Source organism: Stenella coeruleoalba, assembly GCF_951394435.1.
Source record: "Stenella coeruleoalba genome assembly, chromosome: 10".
Taxonomy (NCBI): domain Eukaryota; kingdom Metazoa; phylum Chordata; class Mammalia; order Artiodactyla; family Delphinidae; genus Stenella; species Stenella coeruleoalba.
In genome coordinates, this window is record NC_137156.1 from 43,054,741 (window position 1) to 43,074,930 (window position 20,190).

The following is a 20,190-nucleotide window of genomic DNA, read 5'->3' on the forward strand; positions in this document are numbered from 1 at the left end:
AGAACAGCTGCTCTTAAGGTCTCTCCAGCTGGTGAACCCATAGTACAGTAGTTTTATTTTTTTTAATTAATTAATTAATTAATTTTTGGCTGTGTTGGGTCTTCATTGCTGTGCGTGGGCTTTCTCTAGTTGTGGTGAGCAGGGTCTACTCTTTGTTGCGGTGGCTTCTCTTTTGCAGAGCACAGGTTCTAGAGCACAGGCTCAGTAGTTGTGACACATGGGCTTAGTTGCTCTGCAGCATGTGGGATCTTCCTGGAACCAGGGATCAAACCCGTGTCCCCTGCATTGGCCGATGGATTCTTAACCACTGCGCCACCAGGGAGTCTTAGATGAACAAGTTTAAGGAAACAATCTCGGCAGAAGACGGCTAAGGTTCTGATTCGTCTAAACAAATGTTTTTGAATAGTCCTAAATGAATAGGTGTAATGGAAGGAAAGAAGTGTGTACATAGGCTTAGAGCAAGTATGACTGTAATGAAAATCCTCATGTCCTCAAAGACACCCACTGCCTGACAAAAGATATTTGTGAAAATATATACATATTTCTAAAATTTTCAACCTATTGGTACAATCAGTACCACAATTCAGGAAAGTATATATATGGGAAAAATGCCCTTCTTAGGTCAAAAATAGAGAGACTCTCTCTGTAAATGAATAATAGTAGTCTTCTTGTTTTGTACTAGTTAACATTTATCTTTGTTTGGATAAAGCTTTTAATTACATGAATTCACTCTTAAACCAATGAAAAATTACCTGTGGTCAAGTGATTTTTCCCAGGTGTTCAGAACCTGGGGTATTTAGAAAATAACCCACTCACCTATTTTTCTACAACACCCCTTTGCGACTTTATGGGATATTTGATTACCATCTGAGGAACAGTCTACTGAAGATAGAGGAAACAAAAGATAGCTGAAGGTCGCAGTGCAAACATTAGACCCTCTGATGGATGAAACTTGCTTGTCATTTGAAACAGAGGTTGTAACATAGGGGAACTGAACATTAGCTTCTGTGATGAGCTGTGGTATTTTCTTTCCAACTGAATTTTGCATAAAGGTCCACATCCTTTGTTTATAATTTTTTTCACAAGCATCCAAGCCCCTGAAACTATCAGCTTCAGCAGACTTATTTTCCTTTTCCTCCCTCACCTTTATTTGAAGTCTTGATTAACTTTTTCTGTCCATTTTGAGAATGTTTATAATAATTTTAATGCTGGCATTCTCCCTGGGTTAAAAATGGTGCTCAAAATAATGTATCTTAAGGTTATAATAAACAACAGTACTTCCTGAAAAGAAATTTATAGCAACTTCAAAGAGTTGATAGATTTGCAAGATAATAATGCTATTATATCATTAAAAATATTATTTAGATAATCATAACAAAATATATAGGAACATATGAAAAATATGGCCCTTTGAACAAAAGTGATAGTTTGTATTTCCTAGATATCTCCAAAATAAAGTAGTTTAGTCCACTTTTAACTTATTTGATAATACTACAATAAGAAAAATTATACAACTACATTCTGAAGTGCCTCTCCTCCTTTGTGAGGAAATGTTTCCTTAGAATTACAATTGACCATTGAACAATGCTGGGGTCAGGGCCACTGACCCACACATTTGGAATCCTGCATGTAACTTTTTTACTTTTTTAACTCCATAGTCCTCATCCACGGATTCAACCAACTGCAGACCCTATAGTACTGTAATATGTATTTAGTTAAAGAAACCCCTGTATAAGTGGACCCACACAGTTCAAACCCATATTGTTCAAGGGTCCACTGTAGTTAATCTTTGATCTGCTGTTAATGGAATTATGTGTAGTCATCATTTGGGTAAATCTTAACCCTATATGCAGTTGTGGATCTTCATGCCCCAAAATAATGTCTCAATATTTCTGAGAGTGCCTAGTAGTATCTAAAATGGACTTAATAATAAATGCAATACTTACTTCATAGTGTATTTTGCCTGTATGTCTTCCAATTCCCTCTGTTATACTACTTTGTCTTCCCATGCACCATTCTCAATGCAGTGGAGCCCAGGAAGTTAGAAATATCTTACAAAGTGGGAAAGAAACCTTTATCCACTTTTGGTATTACCCTCTATTTGATTATCATTAAAGTGTTTTATGGAATATACAGTTTTTAGTGAAATAGCTCTATCAGATTTTAATAACAAGTCTGACTTGCTTCTCCCCCAACTCCAAACTTAGCTGAGTTCAGTGTGGAGCTAAGTTTGGATGTATCTGAGTGGCTGGGAACAAATCATACTCTCAATGGCTCTTCCTCGCTTTTGATGAGGGCTTAATTACTGGATTGAGCTTGTCATGTCTGAATACCTCTTTCTTGATTGGGAGTTCTTTCTTATGAGGCTCCTTAGTGCCTCAAGCAAGACGGATCTCAACTTCTCACCATGTCTGGTGGGATCTCAGATATGGGGATCCTCTCCTGCCTGTATTGTTTTGGAGTCATACGATTCCTTAAATTTTTCTGATTTAGTCTTGTATTGATATTTTGTATTTCATGTAAATAGCTAAAGTAACTAGTGTTCAGACTGCCTGAAAGGAAGTTTGCTTGAGTGGTACAGTCTTCCTGAAATTGTCATAAAAGTCATGAGTAAAAAATGAGCAACTCAAGGTTTCAGATATGGTCACTGCTTGAAGTACATAATGACCTTAGAAGATTTGGGGCACATAGTATGACTGGTAAATTTTTTCAATGGTGATAGCTTTTTTAGAAAAGTTACAAGGAGGTAGGTACAATTACAAAACTGCAAAATGATTTTGAAAACTGAACCAGTTTGAACTTACATGTTAAAGCGGCTAGAATATTTGAAACCCTAAAGTGTTTCAGTCCACTGCTCTGTGCATAGATAACTAAAAAAGACATGGCAATCAGTGCAATTACCAGTCCTAGTCTCCATCAGGAACAAACTAAAGAAAAATTGTTCTTTAGTGTTTTCCTATTTCCCAAATCACTTTTTTCTTCCCTCACTCTCGTACCAAAGGATCCAAATGCATTATTGCATACTCCCTTGAATGCCCCAAGATCCTTACAATAAACCTGTCATCTTTAAGCAATACTTCTATGCTGTGGTGCCATCATTCTATTTTATAACCTATGAAAAACAGCTTTCTGGCAAATGAATATGTTGAAAATATTTGAACAACAAATTTGTACCTCTTCCAGAATGTTCTTTTATACAATGGCATACCACTCTGACATTGAGATTTGGGGTATTAGGAATGAATTGAAGTGGACAGGATTATTTTCTCATAATCCACCAAAGTGCATGAAAGTGGTGGTCAATATACTTTCTCCACATAAAACTGATGTCACTCAGGACACACTGCAGTTGGGGACTGTATATTTACAAGAGAGGCAATATGGCATGTTAAGAACATGAAATTTGGAATGCTGGCTCAACAACATTCTGTGATCTTGGACAGGTCTTGATATTTCGTTGGTAAATAGAACATGTTAGTAACATCTATGTCATTGGGTTTAGTCAAGAGAAAAGAAATGAGGTATTGTAGACCTGTATATTTTATGAACTGTTACCTGCTACATTGAGAATGGCTCAGTGCTGAGAATATAGTATTCGATTTCCATATGTACATGTATATATAGAAATGCCACATTAGGCATACAGCCATTTTCTAGAATAATATATGCATATGAATATTTTTACATAAATGCTCTTTTCTACAACAGTTATCTTAATTTACATTATGTTTTTTATCAGTAGTCTTGGAGATTTTTGGCAGAGTTTCAGAAGGTGAAATATGAAGAAGGGAGGCATCTTTAAGTACTTTAAAACTCCTGCATCCCCGCTGCCCTAAGACTTATATCCTTTTGTCAAAGAGTTTGATTTCAAGCCATTTGGACATAGATGAGTATATTCTGAAGAAGTCAATGAAGTTTTGGTTAAAACGAAAATGATACATGCACATTTCTGTAGGCAATGATGACAGTTCCATAATAAAACACAGTGAGGCAAAGAGAAAAGAAAAGATATAATTCTGATAATAAGTTGAATTTTATCAAGATGTAACTCAAACATTTTAAACCATGTTTTTTTATTGTTATTTTTAGATGGGGCACACTGAGAGGAGCAAAGGGGCGGAAAGAAAAATTTTGGGTATGTAATACTTTTCAATTAAATTTCTACTGTGAAGTGAGTATTTTAGAATCATCTGTGTCTGTATTCCCAGCTTTGTATTATTTAGTCATATCCTAAGTCACTGTAATATAATTTGTAATACTGGTATTTTCTCCAACAGAAAATCCATTATAATCATTTATATTATAATAACATTTTACAACTCCTCTTATCTCAAATTGTAACAGATGAATCAGTATTATTTTTCAAAATGAGAATCAACAGAATAACTTTTGTTCTATTATCACCTATATTAAAATTAAAGAAATGATTAGAGTTCTCACATATGTGTCAATCAACTTTGCATTCTTACATTATTTTTGCTATGGATGATACTTTTGTAATGTTAGTATCAAATATACACACACACACACACACACACACACACACACATATATATATAGTTTTGTTTTTGTTTTTGCCAACTATAACATACACATGATTCTTTACTGAGAAAAAACTAATATCTAGTCTAAAAAAATAATAGAAGTTATATGTAAGAAAGTTTGAAGAAGATTGGAATATATTATCTCAAATATTCAGTTGATTACAATAAAGAAAATTATCCCAGGTCCTTATATTATATACCTTTTTTCCCCCAGAAATAAAGTTTAGGTAATGATATTCATCATAGAATTTGAACTTGAATGTATGCATTACAGGGCATATTATAACTTATAAAACACTAAATATTAGGGCATGTGCTCACTCAAGTGACTCTTGTTAATTAGATTTCTCCACAAGGCACTCACAAAAATCAATCACCCAAGTATGTGGTCACCACTCGTATTTGTCTTGTTGACATATGGAGGTGTTATGCTTTTGAGTAGAATGATGTTTCTTTGTATGTGAACTGAGCTTTCTTAAATATCATTTTCCTTATTAAAATAGCTTGAGATAGTCAATAAAATTAGTGTTCAATAGTTAACATTTATGATATGTGAAAGAGAATATATTATTTGAGCCTCCTGGAATATTTCTGAATGCAGAATAATGTGAGTAGTTAAGGGTGGGGGGACGGCAGAGTGAAATCATCTACAGCATTGCCAAACCCGGGGTAGGAGAAGCCTGAAAAGAGCCTGAAACACACACATGGTAGGTACAGCCCTGAAATATTTGAAACCAGGTGCAATTAAGTTTAACCAAAACTTTTCTCTAGCCCTGATCCTACTCAGTTCTTTACTAAATTGAGGGGGATAGTCCCTTACCATATCTCTCTAGGAGAAGAAAAGGCTAATCTTCTTTGGAAAATAATCACAGTGTCAATCTCTATGTAGTCTGCCCTCCATATCTGAGGGTTCTGCATCCACAGATTCAACCAACTGTGGATCAAAAATATTTTTAAAATTCCAGAAAGTTCCAAAAGGCAAAACTTGTATTTGCTGTACACAGGCAACTATTTACATATCGCTTACATTGCATTTACAACTACTTACATAACATTTACATTGCATTAGGTATTATAAGTAACCCGGAGATGGTTTAAAGCATACGAGAGGATGTGTGTAGGTTACATACAAATATTATGCCATTTTAAATAAGGGACTTGTCAACTAAAAAAATTGCACAATGTGAGGGTTGTGAGTTAAGTTTTATTTGGGGCAAAATAAGGACTATAGCTCAGGAGACAGCATCTCAGATAGCTCTGAAGAACTGCTCAGAAGAGATAGGGAAGAGGTCTGTATATATATGATTTTAGTGACGAGGGAATACATGTAATCAAGCACACATTTTTGCAGAAGTTTGCTGCTAGTTTCATGAAGGTTAGTGCTAGTCACAAGGAGCAGATGTCTCCGTTCAGGATTTTAGTGCTTTTCTATATATGAGAAGATGCAAGAATTTGGACTCATAAAATCTTCTTCTGAAAATATCTAATTATCTGAAGGCCTGTTCTGCCAGTTTTTCCCCAGAGCACAGTGTGCCTCATTCCTGATCTACACCCTGAGCTCCTTTCAGGTGTGTTGAAGCTCAGAGACTGAAGTGGCTAATGACTTTTTCCTTGTAGAGGCAGATGTCAGGTGTCAGTTTTTAGTTGGCAGACTTGAGCATCTGTGGATTTTGGTGCAGTGAGAAAGGGGTCCCCTGGAACCAATCCCCCACCGATACCAAGGGACAACTGTAATTATTATGGCAAAGTATCCAGCATGCATTAAAAAATTTTGAGATGTGTAGCAGAAAAATGTGACCAATAACCAAGGGAAAAAACTATCAATAGAAATAATAGATGTAATAACCATTGTAAAAATTTTTTTAAAATATGGATGAAAAGAGAGAGAATTTCAACAAATGATTTCAATACACAAAAAGAAAAGAATTATTGTAGGTGTGAGTGCAATGTCTGAAATTAAGAACTCAACATATGGGTTAAATAGCAGGCAGACTTAGATATCTTAAATAAATGCAATAAAATATATCCAACTTGCAGTACACAGAGGTAAATATAATGAAAAATCCAGAACACTGGGAAGAGACGGGTGGGACACAATCAAATGTTTTAACATACATGTAACTGCATTCTCAGAAGGATGAGAGAGAGAATGAAGTGGAACCAATATGTGAAGAACTGACGACCAAAAGTTTTCCAAAATAGAAAGACACCAACCTAAATTCGGAAGCTCAATAAACTCTAAGTAAGAGAAACTAGAATTTTATATCCAATGGCAACTTTCTTCAGAGAAGGCAAATCAGAAACATTTTCATTCAAATAAAAGCTAAGATAACACAAAATCAAAAATATAAAGCAAAAGTTACAGAAGAAAAGAGAAAGACAAATCCACAATTTTGTTGCATATTTCAACACATCCCACTTATTATTTCACAGAGTAAGCAGCTAAAATATAGGTAAAGATATAGAAGGTTAAAAAAACTATTAGCTAGCTTTATGTAATTAAAATTCATAGAATACTAGATACAACTATTAATGAATATACATTCTTTTAGTGCATATGGAATAGTTGCCAAAGTTGACTATATGCTGGGTCATAAAGTAAGTTCAACAAACTGAAACGATTGAAATTTTACAGAGTATGTTATGTCAAAACTTGTGTTACTTAGCTAAAGCAGTACTTAATGTAATAGAAGATGCATGTATTTGAAAAAAAGAAAGGTTAAAACCAATGCATATATTAAAAAAGGAAAAGTTGAAAATAGTAATCCAGTAAGCTAGATAAAGAACTCAGACCTCCAAAAAATAGAATGAAGGGAATGAAAAGGAGAAGGTCAGAAATCAATGAAGAAAAGTGGACATACAATAGAGAATATCAAGAGGGCAAAGATATGATTCTTTGAAAAGATTAAGTTCCTAGGAAGGATCATAAAGAAACCAAGAGAGAAAAAAAATTAACATAGAAATGTAAAACGAGGACTTTCTTCAGTTTCAATAGATATTAAGTAAGTAATATAAGATGCTATGCAAGCATTATGTCAATATATTTGAAAATATAGATGAAATGAATAAACTCCTTGGAAAGCAAAGCATCAAAACTCACACAAGGTGAAAATAGAAAAGTCAGTTATAATACTATTTGAAAAGCTGATTCTGTATTAAAAAGAAACTCTTACAGGAAACACCAGTCTCTAAATGCTTCACTGGTAAATTCTTCCAAACATTTAAAGAACAAATGAAATCAATTTTATGTCAATGTCTTTTAGGAAATAGAGAAAAAACTGTTCCCAACACACTTCATGAACCAGCATAACACCAATACCAAAACTTGGCAGGGACAACACAAGAAAGGAAAACTACTGGGCAATATCTCTTATGAACACAAAATTCTACACAAAATATCACATCTGTAAAATATATTAAAAGGACAATATACTATGATCAAGTGAGGTTTATTGCAGGAGTGCAAAGTTGGTTTTACATGTAAAAGCAATGAATATAGTTCCTCACATGCCAGACAAAAGATGGAAAAATAAACATGATTATCTTAATTTGTACAGAAGATGCAATAATAACAGTTTTTTTGCCACCTGCCCCCTCATATGTACTCTCATAAATCCTTTCCAAACATGGTAACTTCAAGATTATTAGGAAAAAGCAATTTCTGATTTCTAGACTCTCTTCTACAGGGCTCACATAGGCAGAATAATCTCCCTTTTAATTAACTCACAGTCAGCTGATTGGGAATTTGAATCACATCTTCAAAATCTGTTCAACTTTGTGAGATAACATAACCTAATCACAGAAGTGATATCCCATTATATTCTCAGGTCCTTCCCACACTCAAATGGAAAGGATTATATGGGGAAACTACACAAGGGAGGAGGAATTTGGGGGTCATTTTAGAATCCTGCTGACCAAAGAAGTCATTTATGATCTAAAACCTCAGAAAATTAGGAGTAGAACCTACCTTCCTTCACCTTATAAACTTTATCCACAAGAACCCTATAGCTAACATCATAATTAATGGTAAAATACTGAATGCTTTTCCCTTATCACTGAAAAATAAAACATTCATTCTCAACATTTTAATCAAAATTTTACTGAAGGTTCCACCTAGTGCAGTAAAACAAACAAACAAACAAAAAATAAAGGGGGGTGTGGAAAGAAATATAACTGATGTTATTTGTAGATGACATGATTATGAATATGGAAAATCAAAAAATATATATAGAAATAAACTATTAGAAACAGTAAGCATATTTAACAAGTTTTCTTGATATTAGAAAAATATAAGAAACAAATTATAGTTCTATATAGTAACAAGAAACAATGGGAAATTAAAAATAAACATGACCTAAAATGATGTAACTAGACCAGTCCCTCCCATCAGGAAACTTCCACAAGCCTCTTAGATAGCCTCATCCACCAGAGGGCAGACAGCAGAAGCAAGAAGAACTACAATCCTGCAGCCTATGGAACAAAAACCACATTCACATAAAGATAGAAAAGATGTAAAGGCAGAGGGCTATGTGCCAGATGAAGGAACAAGATAAAACCCCATAAAAACAACTAAATGAAATGGAGATAGGAAATGTTTCAGAAAAAGAATTCAGAATAATGATAGTGAAGATGATCCAGGACCTCGGAAAAAGAATAGAGGCAAAGATCAAGAAGATGCAAGAAATGTTTAACAAGGACCTAGAAGAATTAAAGAACAAACAAAGAGAGATGAACAATACAATAACTGAAATAAAAATACACTAGAAGGAATCAATAGCAGAATAACTGAGGCAGAAGAATGGGTAAGTGACCTGGAAGATAGAATGGTGGGATTCACTGCTGTGGAACAGAATAAAGAAAAAGAATGAAAAGAAATGAAGACAGCCTAAGGACCTCTGGGACAACATTAAACATAACAACATTCGCATTACAGGGGTCCCAGAAGGAGAAGAGAGAGAGAAAGGACCTGAGAAAATATTTGAAGAGATTATAGTTGAAAACTTCCCTAACATGGGAAAGGAAATAGCCACCCAAGTCCAGGAAGCACAGCGAGTCCCAAACAGGATAAACCCAAGGAGAAACATGCTGAGACATATAGTAATCAAATTCACAAAAATTAAAGGCAAAGAAAAATTATTGAAAGCAGCAAGGGAAAAATGACAAATAACATACAAGGGAACTCCCATAAGGTTAACAGCTGATTTCTCAGCAGAAACTCTACAAGCCAGAAGGGAGTGACATGACATATTTAAAGTGATGAAAGGAAAGAACCTACAACCAAGATTACTCTAGCTGGCAAGGATCTCATTCAGATTCGATGGAGAAATCAAAAGCTTTACAGACAAGCAAAAGCTAAGAGAATTCAGCACCACCAAACCAGCTACATAACAAATGCTAAAGGAACTTCTCTAAGTGGGAAACACAAGAGAAGAAAAGGACCGACAAAAACAAACCCAAAACAATTAAGAAAATGGGAATAGGAACATATATATGGAAAATTACCTTAAATGTAAATAGATTAAATTATCCAACCAAAAGACACAGATTGGCTGAATGGATACAAAAACAAAACCCATATATATGCTGTCTACAAGAGGCCCACTTCAGACCTAAGGACACATACAGATTGAAGGTGTGGGGATGGAAAAAGATATTCCATGCAAATGGAAATCAAAAGAAAGCTGGAGTAACAATACTCATATCAGATAAAATAGACTTTAAAATAAAGAATGGTACAAGAGACAAGAAAGGACACTATGTAATGATCTAGATATCAATCCAAGAAGAAGATATAAAAATTATAAATATATATGCACCCAACATAGGAGCACCTCAATACATAAGGCAACTGCTAACAGCTCTAAAAGAGGAAATCGACAAAACACAATAATAGTGGGGGACTTTAACACCTAACTTACACCAATGGACAGATCATCCAGACAATTAATAAGGAAACACAAGCTTTAAATGACACAGTAGACCAGACGGATTTAATTGATATTTATAGGACATTCCATCCAAAAACAGCAGGTTACACTTTCTTCTCAAGTGCACCCAGAACATTTTCCAGGATAGATCACATCTTGCATCACAAGTCAAACCTCAATAAATTGAAGAATATTAAAATCATATCAAGCATCTTTTCTGACAACAATGCTATGAGATTAGGAATCAATTACAGGGAAAAAAACATAAAAAACTCAAACACATGGAGGCTAAACAATACATTACTAAATAGCCAAGAGATCACTGAAGAAATCAAAGAGGAAATCAAAAAATACCTAGAGGCTAATGACAATGAAAACACAGCAATCCAAAACCTATGGGATGCAGCAAAACAGTTCTAAGAGGGAAGCTTATAGCTATACAAGCCTGTCTCAAGAAACAAGAAAAATCTCAAATAAACAATCTAACGTTACACCTAAATGAACTAGAGAAAGAAGAACAAACAGAATCCAAAGTTAGCAGAAGGAAAGAAAGCATAAAGATCAGAGCAGAAACAAATGAAATAGAAACAAAGAAAACAATAGCAAAGATCAATAAAACTAAAAGCTGGTTCTTTGAGAAGATAAACAAAATTGATAAACCATTATTAGGCAGACTCATCAAGAAAAAGAGGGAGAGGACCAAAATCAATAAAATTAGAAACGAAAAAGAGAAGTTACAACAGACGCCGCAGAAATACAAAGCATCCTAAGAGACTACTACAAGCAACTCTATGCCAATAAAATGGACAACCTGGAAGAAACTGACAAATTCTTAGAAAGGTATAACTTTCCAAGACTGAACCAGGAAGAAATAGAAAATATGAACAGACCCACCACGAGTAATGAAACTGAAACTGTGATTAAAAATCTTCCAACAAATAAAAGTCTAGGACCAGATGGCTTCACAGGTGAATTCTATTAAACATTCATACAAGAGCTAACACCCATCCTTCTCAAACTCTTCCAAAAAATTGCAGAGGAAGAAACACTCCCAAGCTCATCCTATGAGGCCACCATCACCCTGATACCAAAAGCAGACAAAGATACTATAAAAACAGATAATTACAGACCAATGATGCAAAATTACAGACCAATGATTCAATGATGAATATAGATGCAAAAATCCTCAACAAAATACTAGCAAACAGACTCCAAAAACACATTAAAAGGATCATACATCATGATCAAGTGAGATTTATCCCAGAGATGCAAGGATTCTTCAATACATGCAAATCAATCAATGTGATACACCATATGAACAAATTGAAGAATAAAAACCATATGATCATCTCAATAGATGCAGAAAACGCTTTTGACAAAATTCAACACCGATTTATGATTAAAAACTCTCCAGAAAGTGGGCATAGAGGGAAACTACTTCAACATAATAAAGGCCATATATGACAAACCCACAGCAAACATCATTCTCAATGGTGAAAAACTGAAAGCATTTCCTCTAAGATCAGGAACAAGGCAAGAATGTCCAGTCTCACCATTGTTATTCAATATAGTTTTGGAAGTCCTAGCCACGGCAATCAGAGAAGAAAAAGAAATAATAAGAATACAAATTGGAAAAGAAGAAGTAAAACTGTCACTATTTGCAGATGACATGATACTATACATAGAGGATCCTAAAGATACCACCAGAAAACTACTAGGGCTAACCAATGTATTTGGTAAAGTTGCAGGATACAAAATTAATGCACAGAAATCTCTTGCAATCCTATACACTAATGATGAAAACTCTGAAAGAGAAATTAAGGAAACACTCCCATTTACTATTGCAACAGAAAGAATAAAATACCTAGGAATAAACCTACCTAAGGAGACAAAAGACCTGTATGCAGAAAAGTATAAGACACTGATGAAAGAAATTAAAGGTGATACAAACAGATGGAGAGATATACCATGCTCTTGCATTGGAAGAATCAATATCGTGAAAATGACTATACTACCCAAAGCAATCTACAGATTCAATGCAATCCCCATCAAATTACCAGTGGCATTTTTTACAGAACTAGAACAAAAAATCTTAAAATTTGTATGGAGACAAAAAAGACCCCAAATAGCCAAAGCAGTCTTGAGGGATAAAAATGGAATTGGAGGAATCAGACTCCCTAACTTCAGACTATACTACAAAGCAACTGTAATCAAGACAATATGGTACTGGCACAAAAACAGAAATATAGATCAGTGGAACAGGATAGAAAATCCAGAGATAAACCCACGCACCTATAGTCAACTAATCTATTACCAAGGAGGCAAGGACATACAACGGAGAAAAGACAGTCTTTTCACTAAGTGGTGCTGGGAAAACTGGACAGCTACATGTGAAAGAATGAAATTAGAACACTCCCTAACACAATACACAAAAATAAACTGAAAATGGATTAGAGACCTAGATGTAAGACCGGGCACTGTAAAACTCTTAGCAGAAAACATAAGAAGAATACTCTTTGATATAAATCACAGCAAGATATTTTTTGATCCACCTCCTAGGATAATGGAAATAAAACCAAAAATAAACAAATGGGACCTAATGAAACTTCAAAGATTTTGCACAGTAAAGGAAACCATAAACAAGACCAAAAGACAACCCTCAGAATGGGAGATAATATTTGCTAATGAATCAATGGACAACAGATTAATACCCAAAATATATAAACAGCACATGCAGCTCAATATTAAAAAAACAAACAGACCAATCCAAAAATGGGCAGAAGAGCTAAATAGACATTTCTCCAAAGAAGACATTCAGATGGCCAAGAAGCACATGAAAAGCTTCTCAACATCACTAATTATTAGAGAAATGCAAATCAAAATTACAATGAGGTATCACCTCACACCAGTTAGAATGGGCATCATCAGAAAATCTACAAACAACAGTTTCTGGAGAGGGTGTGGAGAAAAGGGAACCCTCTTGCACTGTTGGTGGGAATGTAAATTGATACAGCCACTATGGAGAACAGTATGGAGATTCCTTAAAAAACTAAAAATAGAATTACCATATGACCCAGAACCCAGAGAAAACCATAGTTCAAAAAGAGACATGCACCCCAATATTCATTGTAGCACTGTTTACAATAACCAGGTCATGGAAGCAACCTAAATGCTCATCGACAGATGATTGGATAAAGAAGGTGTGGTAAATATATACAATGGAATATTACTCTGCCTTAAAAAGGAACAAAATTGGGTCATTTTTAGAGATGTGGATGCATCTAGAGACTGTCATACAGAGTGAAGTAAGTCAGAAAGAGAAAAATAAATATCTTATATTAACACATATATGTGGAACGTAGAAAATGGTACAGATGAAGTGGTTTACAGAGCAGAAATTGAGACACAGATGTAGAGAACAAACGTGTGGACACCAAGGGGGGAAATCGGTGTGGGGTGGGGTGGGGGTGTGATGGATTGGGAGATTGGGACTGACATGTATACACTGATGTGTATAAAATGGATGACTAATAATAAATAAATATATAAATAAATAAACAAAAAAAATCATAGTTTTAGAAGCGACAAGGGAGAATCTGAGTGAAGTGTTAAAAAGAAAATTTGTTTAATCCAACCCTTACTGGTGAAAGTATTTTATACTTCATATTGAATCATAAAATAGCAGATTTGATTGCCAGTCCCTGAAAATTAGGATATATTTTAGACTCTTATATTTGTGTGAAATTCTTTGAATGGGATATGTCATTTTACTAAGGGTCATAATTACTGTAATTCATAATGAACTTATTGCCTTTTCTTACATGTATTGCATCTAGTTCATAATTATTTCTACTTATATCTATAGCAGTGAGAGAAACACCTTGCTGTCTTTACTTACAGAAATTAAAATTCCAGGAGAGAGAGAGATTACTCTCCAGGAAATTTCTGATCTGAGAGTAGACCTGACATTACCAAAATAATTCTGATTATATTGCTGTAGTAACTGTAGTGTTAAATTTTGTGTAAGAATTGCGGCTTTTTGTGTTCCAATTCTGAGGATTCATGGTATTGATGACTACTATAAAGGTCTCAGTTATGATAGCTGAATATACCATCTTTCCTTCCTTTACTTTTGGACCTTTCTATTAAATAGGTGATTGTCGTTCTCGTATTATCCTCTATGTCTCTCAACCTCTCTTTCATATTACCTCTCCCTCTTGCCTTCTGGGACTTTGCTTAGCTCTTTTAGTTCCCAGATTTTTTTTTTTTTTTTTTGGCTTCACTGTGTAGCACATAGGATCTTAGTTGCCTGACCAGGGATCGAACCCGTGCCCCCTGCAGTGGAAGTGCAGAGTCTTAACCACTGGACTGCCAGGGAAATCCCTCAACAATATATTTTTTATTTTTGAAAAACTGAGAACAAATTACAGAACTATTTCTGAAAGGAAAGTGAAGTGCTGTCTCTATTAAATGAAGGTTTAATTTAATAGAGAGGAGGAGATAAGCTGGGAGGAGATAAGCTGAACAGAGTCTCTAGGTCATGGTCTGGCTTTTTAAAGAGTTATACTGAGTTATTCTTTTTAAGGAATATTACTGGGATATTTAGTAGGCAACATAAAAAATGAACCCTAGGGAATACAGAAGTGTATCAGTTTGCTAGGGCTGCCGTAGCACAGTACCAAAAATTGGATGGCTTAGACAAAGTATAGGAAATATCTAGTTAGGGGCATAAACTGCGACTGTCCTCTGTCCAGCTTCTGCTATACTGCACTCCTGCTACATCTTTGAGGAAAAATTTAGCAAGTTTCCAGGGAAAACACAGCTTTACTTTGAAGTATTAGAATTTTCTATGTATGATAGTCTTTCCAGTTTTATAAATATTTTGAAGAGAAAGTAATTATTTTTGGTCTATATTTGTTTCTTGGTTTTTTGAAAATACAAGTGACTTAGGTTTAATGACTAATTTCAGCTTAAAGCCTTTTATTAATGTAACCGTTGTGAAGAAAATAACCTTTTTGCCCAATTAAAGTCCTAATACAAAAAAAAAATGATGTAACTAGTTAAAAACCTAGGGAAATATTTCCCTGGTGGTGCTTGAGAATCCACCTACCAATGCAGGGGACATGGGTTCGAGCCCTGGTCTGGGAAGATTCCACATGCCGTGGAGCAACTAAGCCCGTGCATCACAACTACTGAGCCTGCACTCTAGAGCTGATGAGCCACAACTACTGAGCCTGCATGCCACAACTACTGAAGCCCGTGTGCCTAGAGCCCATGCTCCGCAACAAGAGAAGCCACCACAATGAGAAGCCCGTGCACCACAATGAAGAGTAGCCCCCCACATGATGCAACTAGAGAAAAGCCTGTGCGCAGCAATGAAGACCCAATGCAGCCAAAAATAAATAAATAAAAACCTAGGGAATATGTCAATGAAAAATGTGCAAGATTTTTAGTGTTATGAGAAATTAAAGAAGACCTAGCTAAAAGGAGAATTATACCATATTGATGACCTGGAAGTCTCTAGATTAACTTTCCCAAATTGATCTATTAATTTAGTAACATCCTAATCTATGTCCCAGCAGAGATTTTTTTTTTTTTTTGGAGGGGGAGAGAGGATTATACTGAAAAGATGATTCTAAACTTTAAATGGAAATGCATAAGACCTAGAGTACCCGAGATAGTCACAGTAAAGAAGAAAAAAGTTGGAGGATGTACACTATCAGGTTTCAAGACTATATAAATCTACAGCAATTAAGACAGCATTTTAGGGCTTCCCTGGTGGCGCAGTGGTTGAGAGTCTGCCTGCTGATGCAGCGGACGTGGGTTCGTGCCCCGGTCTGGGAAGATCCCACATGCCACGGAGCAGCTGGGCCCATGAGCAATGGCCACTGAGCCTGCCCATCCAGAGCCTGTGCTCCACAACGGGAGAGGCCCCAACAGTGAGAGGCCTGTGTACCAAAAAAAAAAAAAAAAAAAGACAGCATTTTATTGCCAGCAAATTTGATTTAGCAGCACATTAAAAGAATCATTCACCATGATCACATGTGATTTATACCTGGTATGCAAGGATGGTTCAACGCACATGAACCAATCAATGTGAAACATCACATTAATAGAATGAAAGAAAAAATTATATAGCAATTTTAATAGATTCAGAAAAAACATCTGACAAAATTCTACATTTGTTAATGATAAAAACTCTTAACAAGTATAGAAGGAATGTACCTCACAGATAACATTATACTTAATGGTGAAAAGTTGAAAGCTTTTCCTCTAAGATGAGATACAAGACATTGGTGCCCATTCTCACCACTCCTATTCAACATAGTATTGGAAGTCCTTTCCAGAGCCATCTGGCAAGAAAAAGAAATAAAAACCATCAGAATTGGAAAGGAAGAAGTAAAACTGTCTCTATTTGCAGTTTATATAGGCATACCATGTTTCATTGCACTTCACTTTATTGCACTTTACAAATATTGTTTTTTTTGTTTTGTTTTGTTGTAGAAATTGAAGATCTGTGGCAATAGGCCATATTGAATAGTCTATTGGCACCATTTTTCCAAAAGCATTTGCTCACTTTGTGTCTCTGTCACATTTTGGTAATTCTTGCAGTATTTTAAAACTTCTACCAGCAAAAATATTTCAACTTGCTAAATAATCAGATGATGGTTAGCATTTTTTAACAATAAAATATCCTTAATTAAAGTATGCACATTTGTTTTTAGATGTAATGCTATTGTACACTTAAAAGACTACAGTATAGTGTAAACATAACTTTTATATGCACTAGGAAACCAAAAAATTTATGTGACTCACTTTATTGTGCTATTCATTTTATTGCAGTGTTCTGGAACTGAACCTGCAAAATCTCCAAGGTATACCTGTTTGGAAAATCCTAAAGACTTCACCCAAAAGTTTTTAGATCAAATCAATTAATTCAGTAAAATTACAGGATAACAAAACTAACATACAAAAATCAGTAGCCTTTTAGACACTAGCAACAGATTATCTGAAAAAGAAATAAAGAAAACAAACAATCCCATGTACAATAGCATCAAAAAAAAAAAAAGAAAAAACTTCGGAATAAACTTAACCAAGGAGGTGAAAGGTCTCTACTCTGAAAACTATAAGACATTGATGAAAGATATCAAAAATGTCACAAATAAATGAAAAGGTACCCTGTGTTCATGAAGGGGAAGAATTGATATTGTTAAAATTTCAATACTACCGAAAACATCTATATCTTCAATGCAATCCCTATCAAGATTCCAATGGCATTTTTTACAGAAATTGAAAAAAAAATCCTAAAATTTATATGGAAACAAAAAAGACCCCAAGTAGCCAAAGCAGTCCTTTGAAAGAAAAACAAAGCAAGGAGTATCACATTTCCTGATTTCAAGTTATACTATAAATTTATAGTGATCAAAACAGTATGATACTGGCATAAAAACAGACAAATAGATTAATGCAACAGAACTGAGAGTCCAGAAATAAAGGTGGAAGGGAAAATTGCTTTTAATCAGAAAGTCAGAAATCTGGGGAGAATGCAGACTTGTGTCCCCCAAAAACCAACTCCAAAGATTCTTCTTGGCCATGAAAGTTTTAAAGGGAAAAGGGGAAGTAATCTCAGTTAATCATTGGGATAGGGGGTCAGAGACCTTGCCATCCCCTACTGCCTGCAGGCTTGTGCACTTTTGTGATCTTTCTTTAGTTTCTGTCTTGTTCACACAGTTTGTTCTGGAGATCTCTGAAGGGGAAGCTAGGGAAGAGATCTGGTCATCTGTTAGTTATTTATTCTTCATTTCTACTTCTTTGATCTATGGGAAGAACCAACAGATTAGGCAAGGTAGTGTGTGATCAAAAGATTTGAAAACTGTGCTTGGGTCAGAGATGAGCAGAGCGTGGGGGTGGACGGTTTAAGTTTAGTTAAAATATAGCTTTGCTAAAGTGACAAGAAAAGGGGTTTCCTGCTGAGGACGGTTTCCTGCAAAGAGCTGTTTACATCCCTGTGGGGTTTTTTTCCTACCCTTTTAAATTCATCCATTTCAGTTCATACAGAATAATGTAATCAAAATATAAATCTGTCCACCTGCATTCCTGCTGGAAGTAACTCAACAACTTGTCATCATTTTCACCATTATTTTCTCAGTATGGATTTCCTCTCCTCCCCTTCTAGCCTCCTAAACTACCAACCTGCTTCTGTTTTATGATCTAATGATAACAATTTTATTGCTTCATTTCTCTGCTTCATGCTGCTTCATGCTTTGATATTTATGTTTTTACTGTTTACCTGAATCTCCCTTCCTCCATGTTTTTAATCCGGTTAATTTACTCCTAGGCTTTAATATGCATCACATGTGGTACATCATGACAACTTCCCTGAACCATTTAGATGAGTGAGATGCTTCTCCATGTGCATATATCTACCTTAGTACTTGCCTTACATTGACCATCCTTCATTAGACCATAAGCAGGTCTAACACAGGATATTTTTTATCATGGTTCCTCCCGTGCTTAGCACAGGGCCAGTCACATAATAGACACTCTGTAACTGCAGCGTGTGTCATTTTCTGATGTGGCATTTCAAAGTCTCATATGTTATTATTGTACTCTGGGGGAATTCATCAATTCTGGTTATCATGAACATGAGTATATATGCATATTAATGTAATTAATGAATAATAAATTGTTTTGTTCTTCTTTTCAAAATGTGTAGGTTCTTAATAGTCACAATCTATAAGTCAAAAACATATAAAGGTACATAAGAGTCCCCTGTAACTTTACAGGTTGGATTAAAAAATATCCAAGTATTATTCAGTTTTTTTTTTTTTTTTTTTTTCCTGCAGATTGCTGCTAATTCCTGGGGAAAGTCCTGGGGAGAGAATGGCTATTTCAGGATTCTTCGAGGAGTAAATGAGTCTGACATTGAAAAGTTGATTATCGCAGCTTGGGGCCAACTGACAAGTTCAGATGAACCATAACAAAGCACTAAATTTCCATAAGGCCAGGCATTCAAGTCACCCTTTAAGTTGAAATTAAGCAACGTGACGTTCTCTGTGACAGTGGAATCTCTGCCTCTTCGCCTTGTTAGTATAACGTGCTTGTTTTCTTGTTTCACCCTGGGCTCTAAGCTCCTGCTTCCTTTATATTACCGAGTATGTAAAAACACTAATAGAGCATGGAGAGTGGCTTCAAATACCTTTCGACTTCCCTGGCAGTCTTTATTTCCCTCTCCTGACAATGTTCTTTTTGACTTTTATCATTTAACAGTGTGATGGCACTTGTTCTAAACATTCACAGCATTTGTTTGTAGATGTGATCTGGTTTCTCTCTCTTTGACCAATGAGAACTGACAAAAAGCACCGAAAACACCGATTTACCATTGTTACGATTTTTTTCAACCCAATAATGCCTTCTTAATTCAGACCTTCCTTATGTTTTGCCAGAAAGAGATGGAAATAGATTGTTTCCCTCAATAAGCTCACATTTTGGTTCTTTTCATTTGTCTAAGCTGAACTCGCAATCTGAACTCAAAAGGTGACTCACTCTCACAGGAAAGAGCTACTCTTTACCCTACTGTGTAATGGCTTGTGAGGTGGGAAAGATGATAAGTAATGAAAAGACTTAGGGGCTGATGCTGACGATGCAAGTACCATCCTGATATACACACATACTCCTGTTTTTGGAAGCCAGTGCCCTTTGTGTAAAGTCTAGTAAAA

At 35.2% G+C, this 20,190-nt stretch overlaps 1 protein-coding gene across 1 annotated transcript in view; it reads left to right on the forward strand.

Moving 5' to 3' along the window:
* The window catches only part of TINAG (tubulointerstitial nephritis antigen), a gene marked incomplete at both ends in the record, with an annotated part of 93,904 nt that extends 74,452 nt beyond the window's left edge, over positions 1–19,452 (forward strand). The window contains 2 exons of the mRNA XM_079935296.1: positions 4,090–4,135; positions 19,318–19,452. Of these exons, the coding sequence (XP_079791422.1) occupies positions 4,090–4,135; positions 19,318–19,452 (181 nt within the window). The remainder of the gene's footprint in view (positions 1–4,089; positions 4,136–19,317) is intronic.
* Positions 19,453–20,190: the final 738 nt, after the last annotated feature.